Consider the following 15,416-nt stretch of genomic DNA (forward strand, 5'->3'; position numbering starts at 1 on the left):
TGCTCATTGTCATCTCTAATTGGACACAGTCCTTACAAAGAAGAGTGCAGTTAATTTTTTACTCTAAACTACACTTTTAAAGATATCTTACTTAAAAAGTAGATTAAATCGTAATAAATATGTATTAATCAATTTTAATCTAACAATTTATTACTGAAGATTCTTAAAATATTGAATTTTTTTAAAGTTACAATTTTGACTCACAATAATGAATAAAAGGATCTGATAAAGATGAAAATTCAGAATGAAATTAACAAAAATCAAGTGACAGACAGGATAATGAACAAGGATCTTCTAAGTAAGGTCAAAGAGGAAATAAGATTTATTAACACCATCATAAATTGCAAAAAAGACTATTTAGGATATTCAACAAGTAAAGATTATTTATTGAAGGATACATTAGACGAAACATTGAAAGAAAAGATGAAATAGGAAGAAGGATCAAATAAAAAATTATTGATATATCTTTTTTTATTCTTTTTATGATTTAATAAAACATGATTTACAATGAATTATTTTTGGAGCTTGTTTATAAATCTATTATACAACATGTGTGAAGAATTACTGTGGGAAGTCATCATACATTAACACTAAATGTATCGTAATAAAAAATGTATAATGTTCTCTGCACAATTAAGTATTATAAAATGTAAATGCAATATTGTTGTACATACATGCATTAAAAATGATAAGAGGGCACTCAAGCTACATTTCAACAACATTTATATATTTTAATCTTTCAGTGAAGATTTTATGTTATTGATATACTTTAATATTAATGTGTGATGGCGTCCAGTGGTTATAATTCTGATATGTTGATGATGATGATGATGGGAAATATATTCTGAAACTTTTTATTTTAATGTAAATTTGATGAAAAAAATATATATCAAAATTTCTGATTTTGTTGTGAGATTATGATATGATAAACAAAACATTTTTATCAAAGATTCATTAAGTAAATGGATGAAATAAAAAAAAAAAAAAAAAACAGATATTTCAATATAACGAGAAAGACTCAGGATAAAATATCATATATGTTGAGGTAACATTTATTCACTAATTACAAAGACACATAATTAAAAAAAACTAAGAAAAAATAGTAAAAACAACAGAAGCAATATTTTATAGATATCTAAATATAGATTAAAAACTTTTCAGTATACTTTTCGAAGCAATTATTACTCATTAAAGTTTAGAACGCTCTGTTGGTACACAAAGCAAACTGACTTCTTGCTAATTTCAATGTCCTTTCAACACTTTCCCCTCCACATTGCTATTAGCAGCTGCCAACATTACTTCAGATGCCTCAGGTAGGATTACTGTGCATCAGCATATTTATGCCTTCTAAACCTTGGTTGGTAATAATTAGCTCTATGGAACAATAAATTAAAATATGAAATCAGAAAAACTGTGCCACTTTTTTATATTGCAAAGTATTTTCTAACATGAAATGGCAATCAATAATAGATAATATAAAAAATTAGTGCTTTGTTAATAGTGACAGATATTTGTGAAAAAATCTATTCATAAAAGAATAATTGAAATTTCTTTATGGAGTACCTGTAAACCTAGGGCCATGGCCATAGCAGCCTGTTAATCCAGCTAATATATTATATATAAACATTACCCTTTTTTCTTTAATATTACCTTATATTTGTTAAGTAATTTATTAGTTTTATTTATTTATTAAATATGTATAACAAACAATGCGTCCATTCACAAATTTTTTCTATACATACATTTATATATAATATTACATAATAACATTCTAAATACATTGACAGATGCACTTAGTTCTATATTGTTAATAAGAAGGTACAGTGACGTTGAGCAGTACAAGTAATTGGATATGTTATATATATATATATTAATTACTACTACAGTACATATTATGATTTTTTTGTATATATATATATATATATATATATATATATATATATGCATATATATTTATATATATATATATATATTTGGACAAGAGTGTATTTTTTTTAGTTTTTATTATTATTAATTTTTTTTTTTTCTTAAGGTACTTAAACCTAAATTCTTTTTTTAATAATTTGTGCAAACTAGGCAGTGTCCTAAAAAGTAGGCCTACAGAGATACACCTTAATGATTATTATTTTTATATCGGTAAAAATAGTTATGTGAAAGGAAAATGATATGTTGATGGTATAGCATGAATTATAAGACTTTTATTCAGATATGTATATTTTTTTACGAATATATTTATTACAATAAGTAGTTAATTGTCAGATCATGCGTAACCGACAATTATTTAAAAAATGAATTGACTTTTATTTATTGTTTATAAAAACTTATTTTTTCATTTTAAAATAATTATTTTTATCTCACGTACTAATATTGTAGTTGCACCAGGAAAATTTACATTCAAATGTGAGTAATTTATTGAATAATCACTCAAATTTATGAACTAATCTAATAGATCCTGATTTATTTGTTTATTAAAGAAAGCAGTTAAATTTTTTCTTGTTCTAATTATGCCCTCAATGTCTTATGACATGGCACTAAATGACCTTCAGTCTCTTATGTTCAGCATACACAAAAAATAATGGCAAATGAGAGATGAAGGAAAACTTGCTACTATGTTATTTTCCAAGCATCACTATAAAGAGAGTATACAGAACTGTATTTTTTTCAAAACTACATAACAATATGGGCTGTATAATATTGTTAGGCAGCTTAGAAAATTATTCAACACAATTATCTATACCAGTACAAACCGGTTTACACATTTTTATTATTTTATTCCATTAAATTCCTGTGGTGCAGTTGTACTACAAAAATTTCTTTAAATTTATAATTGCTGTTTTTACATATAAGGAGAAGATTTTATAAATAAAGATTTTATTATCAAAAAGGATATATGTATATATATACATATAAATACTTTTTTCTTTGTTAATGGATTTGTTTTTAATATAGAAATCTTGTTGGATTGTCCTCTTATAGTTTGTCGGTTGATCATGTTTCTGAGATTGTTATAATTCATTTCACATGTTTGGAACTGATGGGAACAAACTTTTCTGGTGCAAGGTTAGATTAGTAGGACCACTTCTATCATAGCTGACAGACTTCTGTATTTATTGGCTGTTTCATGATACAACAAGGTGTCATCAGCTTATAAAAAATAAGGATAGACAATCTTATGTCTTTATATTATCTTTATAATTAAATAATACTGGGATGTACCATGCTAAAGACTTTCAATAAGTTCAAGGATACAGCCTAATAGTAACCAAAAAGAGTGTTTGTTTATATCAGTTGTAAAACATAAATGAATTATACTTTAGTTGAAAAAAATCAAACAATTAAATTTCATGAGTAACCTAGAAATCCTAGATCAATTAAATATAATTATTTCCTATATTTCAAAACCAGTTATTTTTACTAATTGAGTAATAATGTTGTTTGTTTTCTTAACCAGTGGGGTTAAAAGCATCAGTTTTTGATATTTGTATGAATATCTATTACTGTTTTGCTAATTTGATTTTGGAATGATAATGATGACCAGATTCTCTTGTAAATATTTTTTGTTATGTGATAAGAGAGATTGACAATTAATTTATGTTCACTATAATTTCATGAAGTAATAAATATCACTATTTTTTTTAATGTATTTAATTCCACATATTTGGGAAAAAGAAATTAGGTATTAACTTTATAGTTAATTAGAATATTAACTTTATACCTAAGAATGGTTTATTCAATTTATATTTTAACTGATACCAAATGATAAGATGTTTTTTATTTGTTCAAGTTCTTTAATATTTATTAATATTTCTTATCTCTTTCTACTTCCTTTCAATCTTCTGTTACAGACAGTTCTATTGGCAAATGTGATCTAGTCAAGAATATTTCCTGTTTATTATTTTTTTCCTTTTTATCAAAGGAAAACCTTTCAATTTCCTTTTTCTTTTTTAAATGTAAAAAACCTCTTTTTATTTATTTATTAAAGAAGAAGAGCAGATTACTTTTCTTTAACACATCCTGGAACTTCTTCATTCCACATACTGTCTGCCTATTTCAATATTTTTGTTCTACTAATTAAAACCATTAATTATCTCATTCCATTAGTAGGTAATATCTATTTGGAAGAGAATTCAGTTTTATCATTATTATGCTAATTTTAAGTTCATCAACTAAAATTTTAACTGAGCGAAATGTATAACATAAAGATTGTTTGACCTTGTAGAAAAATGTTTCTTCAAATTTTTGTTTTAAATTAAAAAACAATTTATATGTCATTAGGCTGGGTGGTTATATTTATAATAACCCAACCTCATTGAGGTATTGAGGTTACCCTCTCATTTATTTCCTTAAATCTGTACTTTTCCTTCTCTTTATAATAAATAAATAAATATATATAATTATATTTATAAAGTTTTTTCTTTTCTTATTTTTTTAATGATTATAATTTTTTTTTTTTTGGGGAAAAATTTATAAATCTTCTCCTTATTAAGTTAAATACAAATTTAAGTAATAGTGAACCTGTTCTTTCCTTCTGATAACTGAAGAACATAACTTATGAATATGATTGTCTCAATATTCAAAATCTCCAGCAGTAAAAAAAATTGATCAATCTATTGTCTTTTTTTGTTTATTTTAATCTCTTAATAGTATTTATTCTATAATTTTAAATATTATAATTTTTTTTTTGATTAATATAAAAAAGATTAAATGATTTTTTTTAGTAGTAATTTGTTTTTTTTTTTTAATTGATTAATATTTTTGATAAATAATAATTATCGCTGAATTTTATAAAGTATTGTCGAACATATTTTAATCTGATAAAAATTTAAATAATGATAGAACTAATGCAATATTATTTACCAATTTTAAAAATGATTAAGTTTTAATTTGTTCATATATTGTTTTAACTTTTCATTAAAAACAATTGAAAATATATCTTTAAATGTATATGCATAAATGTAAAATTATACAACCATTAATCTTTATGAAAACTTAATTGTTTTATCAAAAACATTGCATTACATCATTTTACATATTATAAACAAAAAATGTAAATAGATTAAGTTGAATTTAAGAATATGCAATACATTATATTATTTTATCTTTTAGCATGAAAATAAAGTAAATGTAAGTTTCTTGTTCTTAAATTCATTGTAACCAAGAACTGAAATTATTTTCCATCATGAATATTATTACAAATTTTTTATAATTATTTTTTTATTTTTTAGTTAACTGATCTATTTAAAATGAACAGTTAATTTATGAAATTGAGTACATGGTTAACCATCAGCTAATAATTTTATTACATTTTAACCATTTTGCTTAACTTAAGTTTTTGTTGAGTGAATAAAGATGGTTAGGAAGAATGAAGCAGTTATTAAAATGACTGTAAAAGATAGACTCCGGAAGACTGGATCCTTACATATCAAACAGAATTGTTGCTCAATACACCTGGTAAAATTAAAATCCTCATCGCTTCTTTTATTTAAAAATAATAATATATAATTTTTTTAGAAATGTAATTTTTTATAACTATGGCACAGAATCTTATTATATTTGTTTTTTAGGAAAAATTAGAGGGGGCCTGTTTTTAACTGATAGGCATTTTAACTATTCTGTTTACAACTATTGGAGAGAAGTGTCATCAACTGGTCTACACAGTGCAAAATTACTCAAAGAGGATGAATTAATTTTGAAATGTTCTTCCATCCTTAGGGTGGAAGTTCTTCTGTCGTTTAGACATAGAGGGATTGAATTATATTTGTAAAACCTAAAATGGTGAAAAGTAGAAAAAAATTAATAATTGTTTAAAGGAGTGATCTGTAAGAAAGGAAAATATAGAATATATATTTGTAGAGGAACTGAAGTATGAAACAAAAAGAACAGTAATCGCAACCAAAGCTTCAAGATCTTTGATAGGTGCAGTCCTGAACAATTCTCTCCCACACAAAACTCTCAGGAGACAAAATTCTTTTTATAGGTTAAGAACAACATATTACTGACAGTGATTTTATAAGGATCAGTTTGCTTTAATAAAAATTTAATAGGTGACTGAGAACAACCTCAGGTTTCCTAAAGAAGAAACCTTACCCATTCTTGAATTATGTAATGTCTGGGACATATTTGACTAAAATACAAACTGTTCAACCAGTAGAAGGTAACAAAAACTAGCAAAACAATTTTTTTTATAAGTTTTCTTAGACAGAAAAATTTAATTAACAACAAATTTTTAGTAGGAATAAAGACTGAATCTGAAATGAAGTCCCATGAAGTACAGTATCAGTAGAATGGGGAGCATTCTACACAGAAAAATTATGGATACACACAAGTTCTTTTGACATAAGTTCCAAATTCAATAGCATATTATGATCACAAGGTAAAAAACTACAAGTAGTCTATTCCTAAATATTGTAATATGTAATACATATTTTAATGACTATGGGACTTCAGCTCAGCCTATCCTGATATTCCCCAACATTGCTGAACAACTAATACTTACAAAATAAATTGTGATTTTTAGAAATAACTTTAATCCTTGTTCTTTTTATATTAGAATATTTGATTGTAAATAATTTGTAAATATATATTTTTTTTTAATAAGAAATTTTAATTTTTATATATTTTTTCATTTAGTTCTTGATTAACTATGAATTAACTTTCTTATTCCATAACTTTAGTTAAATTACAATAGTAATATTTATATTACTGATAATTTTTGTATTTAAATTTATTTTCCTTTTTCTTATTAATAAAAGTTTATTAAAATATTAAATATATTTTAGATGTAATTTCTAACTTATTATAACCTTGAAAATGGTTGTCAAAAATAGATTTATGTTTCTTCCATGTATAAACTCTTTTGTATATTTGTATATAATAATTCTTATTATATTTGTAGATTATTTATCTCTGATGCAATGCTATAAGTATTTTATATAATATATATATTTTCTATATATGTTTTAAGTTAATGATGAATATGGTTTTAGAAAATAAATTCTCAGCATAAAAAAATTCATTAAAATTTACTAAAAGCAGTACACCTCTTTATAACAACATTAAAATGTATATATTAAGCAGGGAAAAGTGTAAATATAAAAGTATATTTTACATTTTTATGTATATATTCTTATATATTATTTAGATTCTAATAAGTCATTTGTCAATAACTTTCCATTCCAAAAAATAATTTACATATATTTAGATAAAGTAAAAAATCTTTTATCTGTTTTCTCTATAAAACTGGACCATACACATTTTAATTGAATAATAATTCATTTAAGGGATTTTATCAGTTTTTAAAAATGTGTGATTTTGCTGAATCAATTAATTTCCTTTGAAGGAAATTTTTATTTAGTTATCAAAAGTATCATTTTAAACATCACTGGGTAGTTAAAATTTTGATATGATTTTAGTTTTGTTTTTTTTTTACATTTTTCAATGTTTAAAAAATTTGATTATCTTACTTTGTGTTCATTTTTGTTTTAGCTATTGTAAAACATTTATTATTATTAGATAACTTTATATAAATGAAACAGTGACGAGGAAAAAATGCAGAAGCAAAATCAATATTCTGAAGTAAACTACGAAAGAAAGACATACACAATAAGCCAGATAGAATTATGTACCTTATGGAATGAAATGCATATTTTAAAATCAAAACCATTTTTTTTAAACAATGGTTGTTCTCTGTGACTTGCTACTGAGAGGGATATGCGAGGTAGAAAGCTATCTCATTTTATAGGTACTGGTAAATGTTGGGGTAATTTGAAAATGATCATACCTGTATGCTTTAAATTTTTTTAGCTGAAGTGCTGACTTGCAGTTAGTTACTCAATTACAACTATGAGGAATAGCAATTCATATTGTGCAAAAAAAATAATTACAATGTCTTATTTTTAATCTCTAATTTTTGGTAATCTGAAATTTTATCCAGTTATATTATTTTGTGAGTGTTTTACATTTTTTCTTTAGCTATATTCTTAGTAATGGATGAAATTGTTAAAGGTACTATTTTTTTTTGTTGACAGGCAGGCAGTATTGTTTGTCAGAGCCAGTTCTGAAATAGTTACATTGTTACTAGTATTTAGTGTAATTGCCAAAACAGCCATGTCATCTTTGAAATATATATTACTACATGAATATTTGTAAAAAAATCAACAATCTAAAAATAAAAATGTGGCAAAAACTTTATAAAAACATGGTTTTTTAAGAAAAAACTTAATTACTTTTAATAACATTTTATTCTTATCCTTACTAACAAAATGAAAGCATCAGTAATTTAAATATATTTTATCGTAAGTTGTCAATAATTAAAAAAAAACTTCATATCAATCTAAGCAAGTAATTGATACTTCAGTTATACATTCTGTCCAATGTAAAATAGACAGAATTTTTAATTTTATTCAGTTTTTTTTTTTATTTAGACCTGGTCCAATTATAGTCCAATTTCTTTTAACTCAAGATAAAAGTTTTTCTACAATATAGCTAATATTATTAAGGTTTTTTGTCGTAGATATGTTAGATTAATTATTTTTGTACAAATTATACATATATTTAATTATACTCTGCAACAGGTAGTGTACATAATTTTATATATAAAGTACATAGTTACAAAATGTGTATATATATAAAGTATTTATAATACATTATGATATGACAGAAAATGATATGTATCGGTTTCTTTCACATTAGCTTCATTTTTTAACATGATTTTCTAATGAACGCACACATTTATTTTATAATAGTTCATATATTATATTTATAAATATAATTTATAGTACACAAATAATATACTTAGGCCTATAATCTAAACACCAGGCATTATGATATGCATTAAGTTACATTTATTTATTTATTCTATTTATTTTATTTTTTCTAATAAGATTTTAGTTTTTTTTAAGATAATATACTTTATTAACTGAGAGATGAGAACCGATATAAACAATATTAAGGTAGTAATACAGAACCTTTGATCATCATATTATTATTGCTCATATGACAAATAAATCAAGATTTATATATCTTTATTATAACCTTGGAAATTTATTAGGCTTTTAAAAACTAAAAAGAAAATTTTACTTATAATTAACTAAAACAATTAAACAGTGTGATCTAAAATGGAGTACCAATTAGACAAATATTCATTTTTTTAACAATAATTTCAAATATTTTTCTTTTTAAATACTGACAAATAGATTTTTTAAAGTAGATTTTATTTAATTAAAAATAATATAAATTTAATAGGTTGAAGAAGACTTTACCCTTTTACAAAAAATATTACCCTCTTTGTTTTTCAAAATACTTCTTCACGATAGATAATTTACATAAACCTAAAACAAAGACAGTTTACCTAGATTTATTAATAAACTGTTTTTTTTTTTCACGCAGCTCATGTGCTGGACAAACCTCCCAGCCGACTTAAACAAACGATGAGGTCTGTTTGTTTTGGTATGGGCATGTATTGATCCAGTAAAACACAGTGAACTAGATCAAATTTCACAGGGCTACACCAGTAAACACTGGTGACTCTTTAGTTCTTTCAGTGACCGAGTTAAAAAGTCCTTCCTCACCAATGTGTATGTAGCCAAAATTGTAGACTTCTGCAAGATGATGTAGAGATAGATCATCTTGAGTTTTCAATGACCAACACAGTGAATTTGATATTTCACGTAGTGCACCAAATATTAGGGGCAATACTTATTATTATTTTTTTTTTACCTTTTCCAATCAAATTTAATGCTACTTTTGTCTAATAATAATTAAAATTTAGGTTTTTTAATCTCGTAAAGTTTTAATTCGGTTAGGTTAAGTTTTTACATTTTTTAATTAGGTTAGTTTTTTCTTATAATTATTTGATTAATAAATGGAGTTGAAAGGTTAAATGTTGATTTAAATACTAAAGTATTTTGGGAAAAATTATACAACTTCTTTTCGATAAATGATCAAATATTAATTTATAAAAAAATTCTCTATAATACTCGTAATAATCATATGATAGAAGTTGAACCCAGGTTTATTTTCCAGTAAAGAAAATAAAAGAAAAAGATTGTTAAATGACATTAAATTATTAGTTGCATTAAAATTATTAATTAAATCTACCAATCATAACCATATGATTTTTTTTTGTTTGCAACTGTTCTCAACTCTTAGTTAATGAAGCACAGTCATTATAATCGTTTAATGTTCTTATTCAATCAATGTTCTTATTCTTCACTGTGTATTATAAAATATTTTTCCCAAGTAGTATAAATTACACCATAGTCTTATTAAAACAATATGAAATTTAACATTTTATTCTTATTTTAAACATAGCAGATTTCTTTTTCCTCTTCTTTGTTTCCTTTTCATACTCTCATCTTCATATTTTTCTTTTCCTTCTAATTTTCATACAAGAGAATATTATTTCAGTTGTGTTAACATATATATTTCTTGTCTTTTATTTAATTTTATTTTGTTATTATTACATTGTGCATATATAAAATGTATATATTTTCATAATTATATTGTTTGTAATATAAATATATATATAATACATGTACAATTAATGAGGACCTGCCTCTAGTTTATATTTTTATTATTTTAATTATTGTATCTAATTATATAATAACAATAATAATAATAGTTATTATTATTATTATTATTATTATTATTATTATTATTAGGAAAGCTGCTGTTATTATTAAATTTAGTTAATATATTATGTATTATTAGCGACCATAATTCAGTGCAGATCTGAAGCTGCTTTTTATTGTAAAAGCTGATAAATATAATTTTATACATATGTATATTTATCTCAGCTTTTTTTATCACACAATGAAAATGGTTTACTGTTTTTCTTTTACAAGACGATCATTTACTTCTTCTGTTATTTTTAAAACATTTTTTATAGTTCTCGCCTGTACTTTTTCTCAACTGCAAATACGATTGTTTGTATTTTTATTTTTATATTCCCAATTGTAATAAAAATAACATTAATACATTTAATATAACGACTGAATATTGTAACCAGTTAAAATTTCTTTCACTAGTCGATGCTATTCCTTCAGCTTCTGGTATTGTTGTTGTGATGGTACTCATTATTTGTGGTTCTGGTGGTTGGCAATCTAAATCAGCATCTAGGAAATTAAAAAAAAAAAATCAATTGAATTATTTTCATTTTTTAGAATACATATAAATCTTTATTAAAAAAAATCTTTCTTTGATAAGTTATATAAAAATATTTATGTAAATAACTTGGCATTTTACAGTAAAATCATAACAGCTAAATACAGAGTAAAAGTGAACAGTAATAGCTAAATCAACTTTTGGAATTGTCTGCTGTTTGATATAAGTACTACATGTAAAATTTGCATGTTGTGGTTAATATTTTTGAATGTGATTTTATTAGATGATTTACAAAAGTTTTTGAGAGGTATTGCATAATGTGCTTTGTATTTATTAGTGAATGATATTCTGTTGGTCTGATATAATATTTAATATCGTCACCACACATTAATTTGTATAGTTTTGTGTCGCTGTGTTTGTTGATGATAAAACTTTGTTTGTAAGTCATGTTGTTTTGTTTGTCAGTCGACACTGTGAATGTAATAGGTAATGTAACAAGTGCAAAAATGTTTTAAATTTTGAGTGAGTAATAAATACAAATTTTTATGAGTAAACAAGTCATTACATTCCTTTTTTTGGGCAGTCATGCAATAAATTATACTAGCAAATACCCTGTTTGAATTTTGAAAATTGGAAGGTTGGTTGCAAAGATATTACAACATTTCCGAATAACTGCGGTCTGTTAGATAGAAAGTGTATCAGGTGCTTGCAAAAGTTAGCCTTCAACCTTCTAACAAATACTCCCTTTGAATTTTGAAAATCTGACAATTGTTACACAGATATTTTAAGAGCACCTCCCAAAAAATATTGTTGCACCATTATACCTCCCAAAACAGTGCCCCAGGGGCATCCCATTTGTTACCAATTGATGGTGATGATTGATCTAGCCTTGTACGAGGTGCTCGCATCATCTCACCAATCTAACCTTGCAAACAGTTCACACAGGAAGCCCAATACTAAATTTATTTAATACTATTTTATTTTATTAAGCATAAATTTAATTCTATTATTTTTGTGATACAGTATTATTCATTCAATCAGTTCAAACCCAGCTCACAGAGTGATAGAGGCTCATGAATTTACAGTTCATTAATTCAATTCACTACATTTTGAGCTTCAATTGGCAAATCTCTACTATATATAGCCTATGACACTCCCGGTAACATAAGAATTCCGACGCAGGGTCATACACGTAAATCGGTTTAGCCGTTGAGCTGCTGTGTGGAATAAACATACATATACCTTAAATACATTATACTCCTTTTTGGGCAGTTGTGTAATAAAAAATGAATATACTCAAGAAATATTGCATTTATAAATATAAACAAAAGTATAAAATGATGAACCAAAAGACATTCATAGATGATCATTTAATTAAAAACATAATAAAAATGCTATCTAGCAGTTGCTATTAATGACAATAGAACAAAGGAAAAAACTAAGTTTTAAATATTATATCACTTCGGTACTGGACAGCAGAATTTGCAAATAATATGTCCATAATAATTTTCAAAAATTTTTAAAAGACAAGTTTGACAAATTAATTATAAATATGTAATTATTATAAATGTAATTATAGAATTCACTACCAACTGAAGATGCAGAATCCTGTAAAAAGCGATTATTGGAATTAATATGGTAAGTATAAGTTATATAATTATTATGTTTTGGTGGTTTTTATTTTGTATAATATTAAATTATGTTTACAAGTGGTAATAATTCATGTTAATGAATTATTTGAATTTTTAAAAAATTATATATTATATATTATATATTTAAATTCTATTAATATAAATAACCTAGTACATAATACTGACATACAACGTATCATACCTTGAAAGTATTTTCGTGGGATCCTACATCCTTAGTCATGATTAAAATATTTAATTAAAGTGCATATTAAAAATTAAAAGTACTAAAATAATGAAAATTGCATATTAATTTATTACATGAGAACTGCTATCTTTTGCAGCACTCATATATTAGTAGAATTAAAAATATAATTTAACAGTAAAGTGGAATAACATGAATTCTAAAAAGATTAATTTCAGCAATATATATATATATATACATATATGTATTTTTTTTAATACTTTTATTTAATTTCAAATTGATTAGTCCTATTTTTCATCTAGATTTAGTTGAATGATCACATTTGCAAATTTAAGTATGAGTAGTAGTTTATAGAGTTGTAAGTTGCTTGTAATTTAATCCTAAAAACTAGGATTTTTATAAGTAACAGATACTTCAAATATTGTTTTTTTAATGTTATATCAGTTTATTATTATTATTGAGTTTTTATTTCAAAATTTTGATTTTACATAAAATGTAGCATATGTCAATAAAAAGCACAAAATATAGTAAATAGTATCATGATTTCAGCTTTACTTCCTTCTAAATTTTTTTTACTAGTAAAGTTATAATAACAAGTAATCGTAGATACATTTTTGTTTTTACTGACTTCTAAATCAGTAAGTCACCCTTTCTTCTACTTCATGATTCACAAGTCACTGTCAGCAACTGTAGTTACATGTACACTGTAACAATAAATGAAGTTATTCTCTTTTCCTCATTAAACTATCCACACACCCCTTTTTAGCAACTGAAGAATAAATTTTATAGAGAATATAAAAATAATGATTTTAAATGTAAAGTTTCTAAACGTTGAGTTTATTATTTTTTCAACATTTTTGTATTTATGGTTAACATTTTGAAAGTTCAGATATTTTTATTTTAATGTTACTAAATGAATGAATTTTATCATGCATGATTTATATATTTATAAAATAATCATGATAAGTAGTTATTTTCTTTAATGATTTTGAATTTATAAATTTCATCCCTTAATTTGTTTAAATGTACATATTTTGTTATTACCTGGATGATTTCTAAGTCTTGGTAGAAAATCATTCCAAAATGCACATGCTGTGGCTCTTGGTCCTCTTCCTGTTCCGCTTGTTTCTGCATTAAATATATAATACTGTGGCTGATCTTTGGAGTATATAGGCCAGTTCACATCATCAGGCACTGGCTTACTACATCAAATTAGAATAAAATTGTTATTAAATTTTAAAAAATAATAAAAATACTCAAACAATAATGATTTTTATTAAAGATTGATAAATTTTTATTTTATTGAAATTATATTTTTCTCTAATCAAATGTGACTGAAAAAATATGTAAAAAGTACATTAAAAGTAGTTGGTACAACTAAATAGAATTTGAATGTAATGTACTGTTGCATAGTAAAGGGCTATGTTACTATTATACATTTAGTATGTACGTTTGATCTAAAATATAGTACTAGGGTCTCTCCAAAAGTCAGTTAGGATTAAAAAACAGGCAATCAACATTTGGTGACCATACACAAAACAATATTTAATGATTTTAAGATTTCTATATATTTACATTTATGACTCATACTTTTCATATAGAAGTAATATTTTGGGCGATAAGAAGAGATACTTTTACATTTTATCTTCTTTTTTACATAAATTGAACATTTTTTAAATATGTTCTGACCAATTTAATGAAAATAAAAATAAAAACTCATTTAACTATGACAAGATTATTGTGTTGATAAATGTTTAAATCACACTAATTAAATAAATCTGAATTCTTGGAATTATCTGTAGAGTCCATTGACACTTACTTTGAAATAATGTTTGGATATCATTACTTTAGAGTAATGATGCTATTGATGCTATCTGCATTATAAAAGAAAATTATTCTCTAAGCTTCTGTCATTTTAATTCTGCACATAATCTTCAAGTTAGTGTTAAGCCAAGTGAGACACCAGATTACTGGCAGCCGATGGAGACAACAGATTACTCCATTTTCTATGTGAATTTGTGTCAGTTAATAGATTTGTGTTGGGAGCAGTGGATTTTATCTTTCATATAAAATTGCAATATGATGATTACATAAACCATCATGGAAAGGTATGTAATGCAAATATACAGAAATAACTGAATTAGAAGTTTCATGTATCAGCCCTAAAACATTAAACTAATTTTACTCATAAATATCCCTAGCACTTCTTTTGGGGAAATTTATGTTGTTTACATCAATAATCATAATTATTCATGAAAAATTTATGTGTGCACACACACACACAATTTATATATATTAAAAAAGTAAAAAAAAGAATTTTGGAATTAAAAAATAATATTTTATGTTCTTGGAAGTCAGATAAAACAACATGTAAGATGCAAAAATGTTGTATGTAAAGTTGTGACATAATAAGGAAATTGAATTAATAAAAATTAACAAAGACTTTGGTTATTGGTTCATTAAAGCAAGTACTTCATGTG

General features: G+C 24.4%; 1 protein-coding gene across 2 annotated transcripts in view; it reads right to left on the reverse strand.

Moving 5' to 3' along the window:
• Positions 1–8,641: 8,641 nt before the first annotated feature.
• Positions 8,642–15,416, reverse strand: part of LOC142329741 (acetylcholinesterase-like) — a 243,270-nt gene continuing 236,495 nt past the window's right edge. For both annotated transcript variants that reach the window (XM_075374488.1, XM_075374487.1), the window contains exons 8-9: positions 13,981–14,138; positions 8,642–11,114 (exon numbers count right to left, since the gene is read on the reverse strand). In XM_075374488.1, coding sequence (XP_075230603.1) covers positions 10,942–11,114; positions 13,981–14,138 — 331 coding nt within the window. In that variant the 3' untranslated portion in view covers positions 8,642–10,941. The remainder of the gene's footprint in view (positions 11,115–13,980; positions 14,139–15,416) is intronic.

This window comes from Lycorma delicatula, chromosome 9 (assembly GCF_047948215.1).
Source record: "Lycorma delicatula isolate Av1 chromosome 9, ASM4794821v1, whole genome shotgun sequence".
NCBI lineage: Eukaryota > Metazoa > Arthropoda > Insecta > Hemiptera > Fulgoridae > Lycorma > Lycorma delicatula.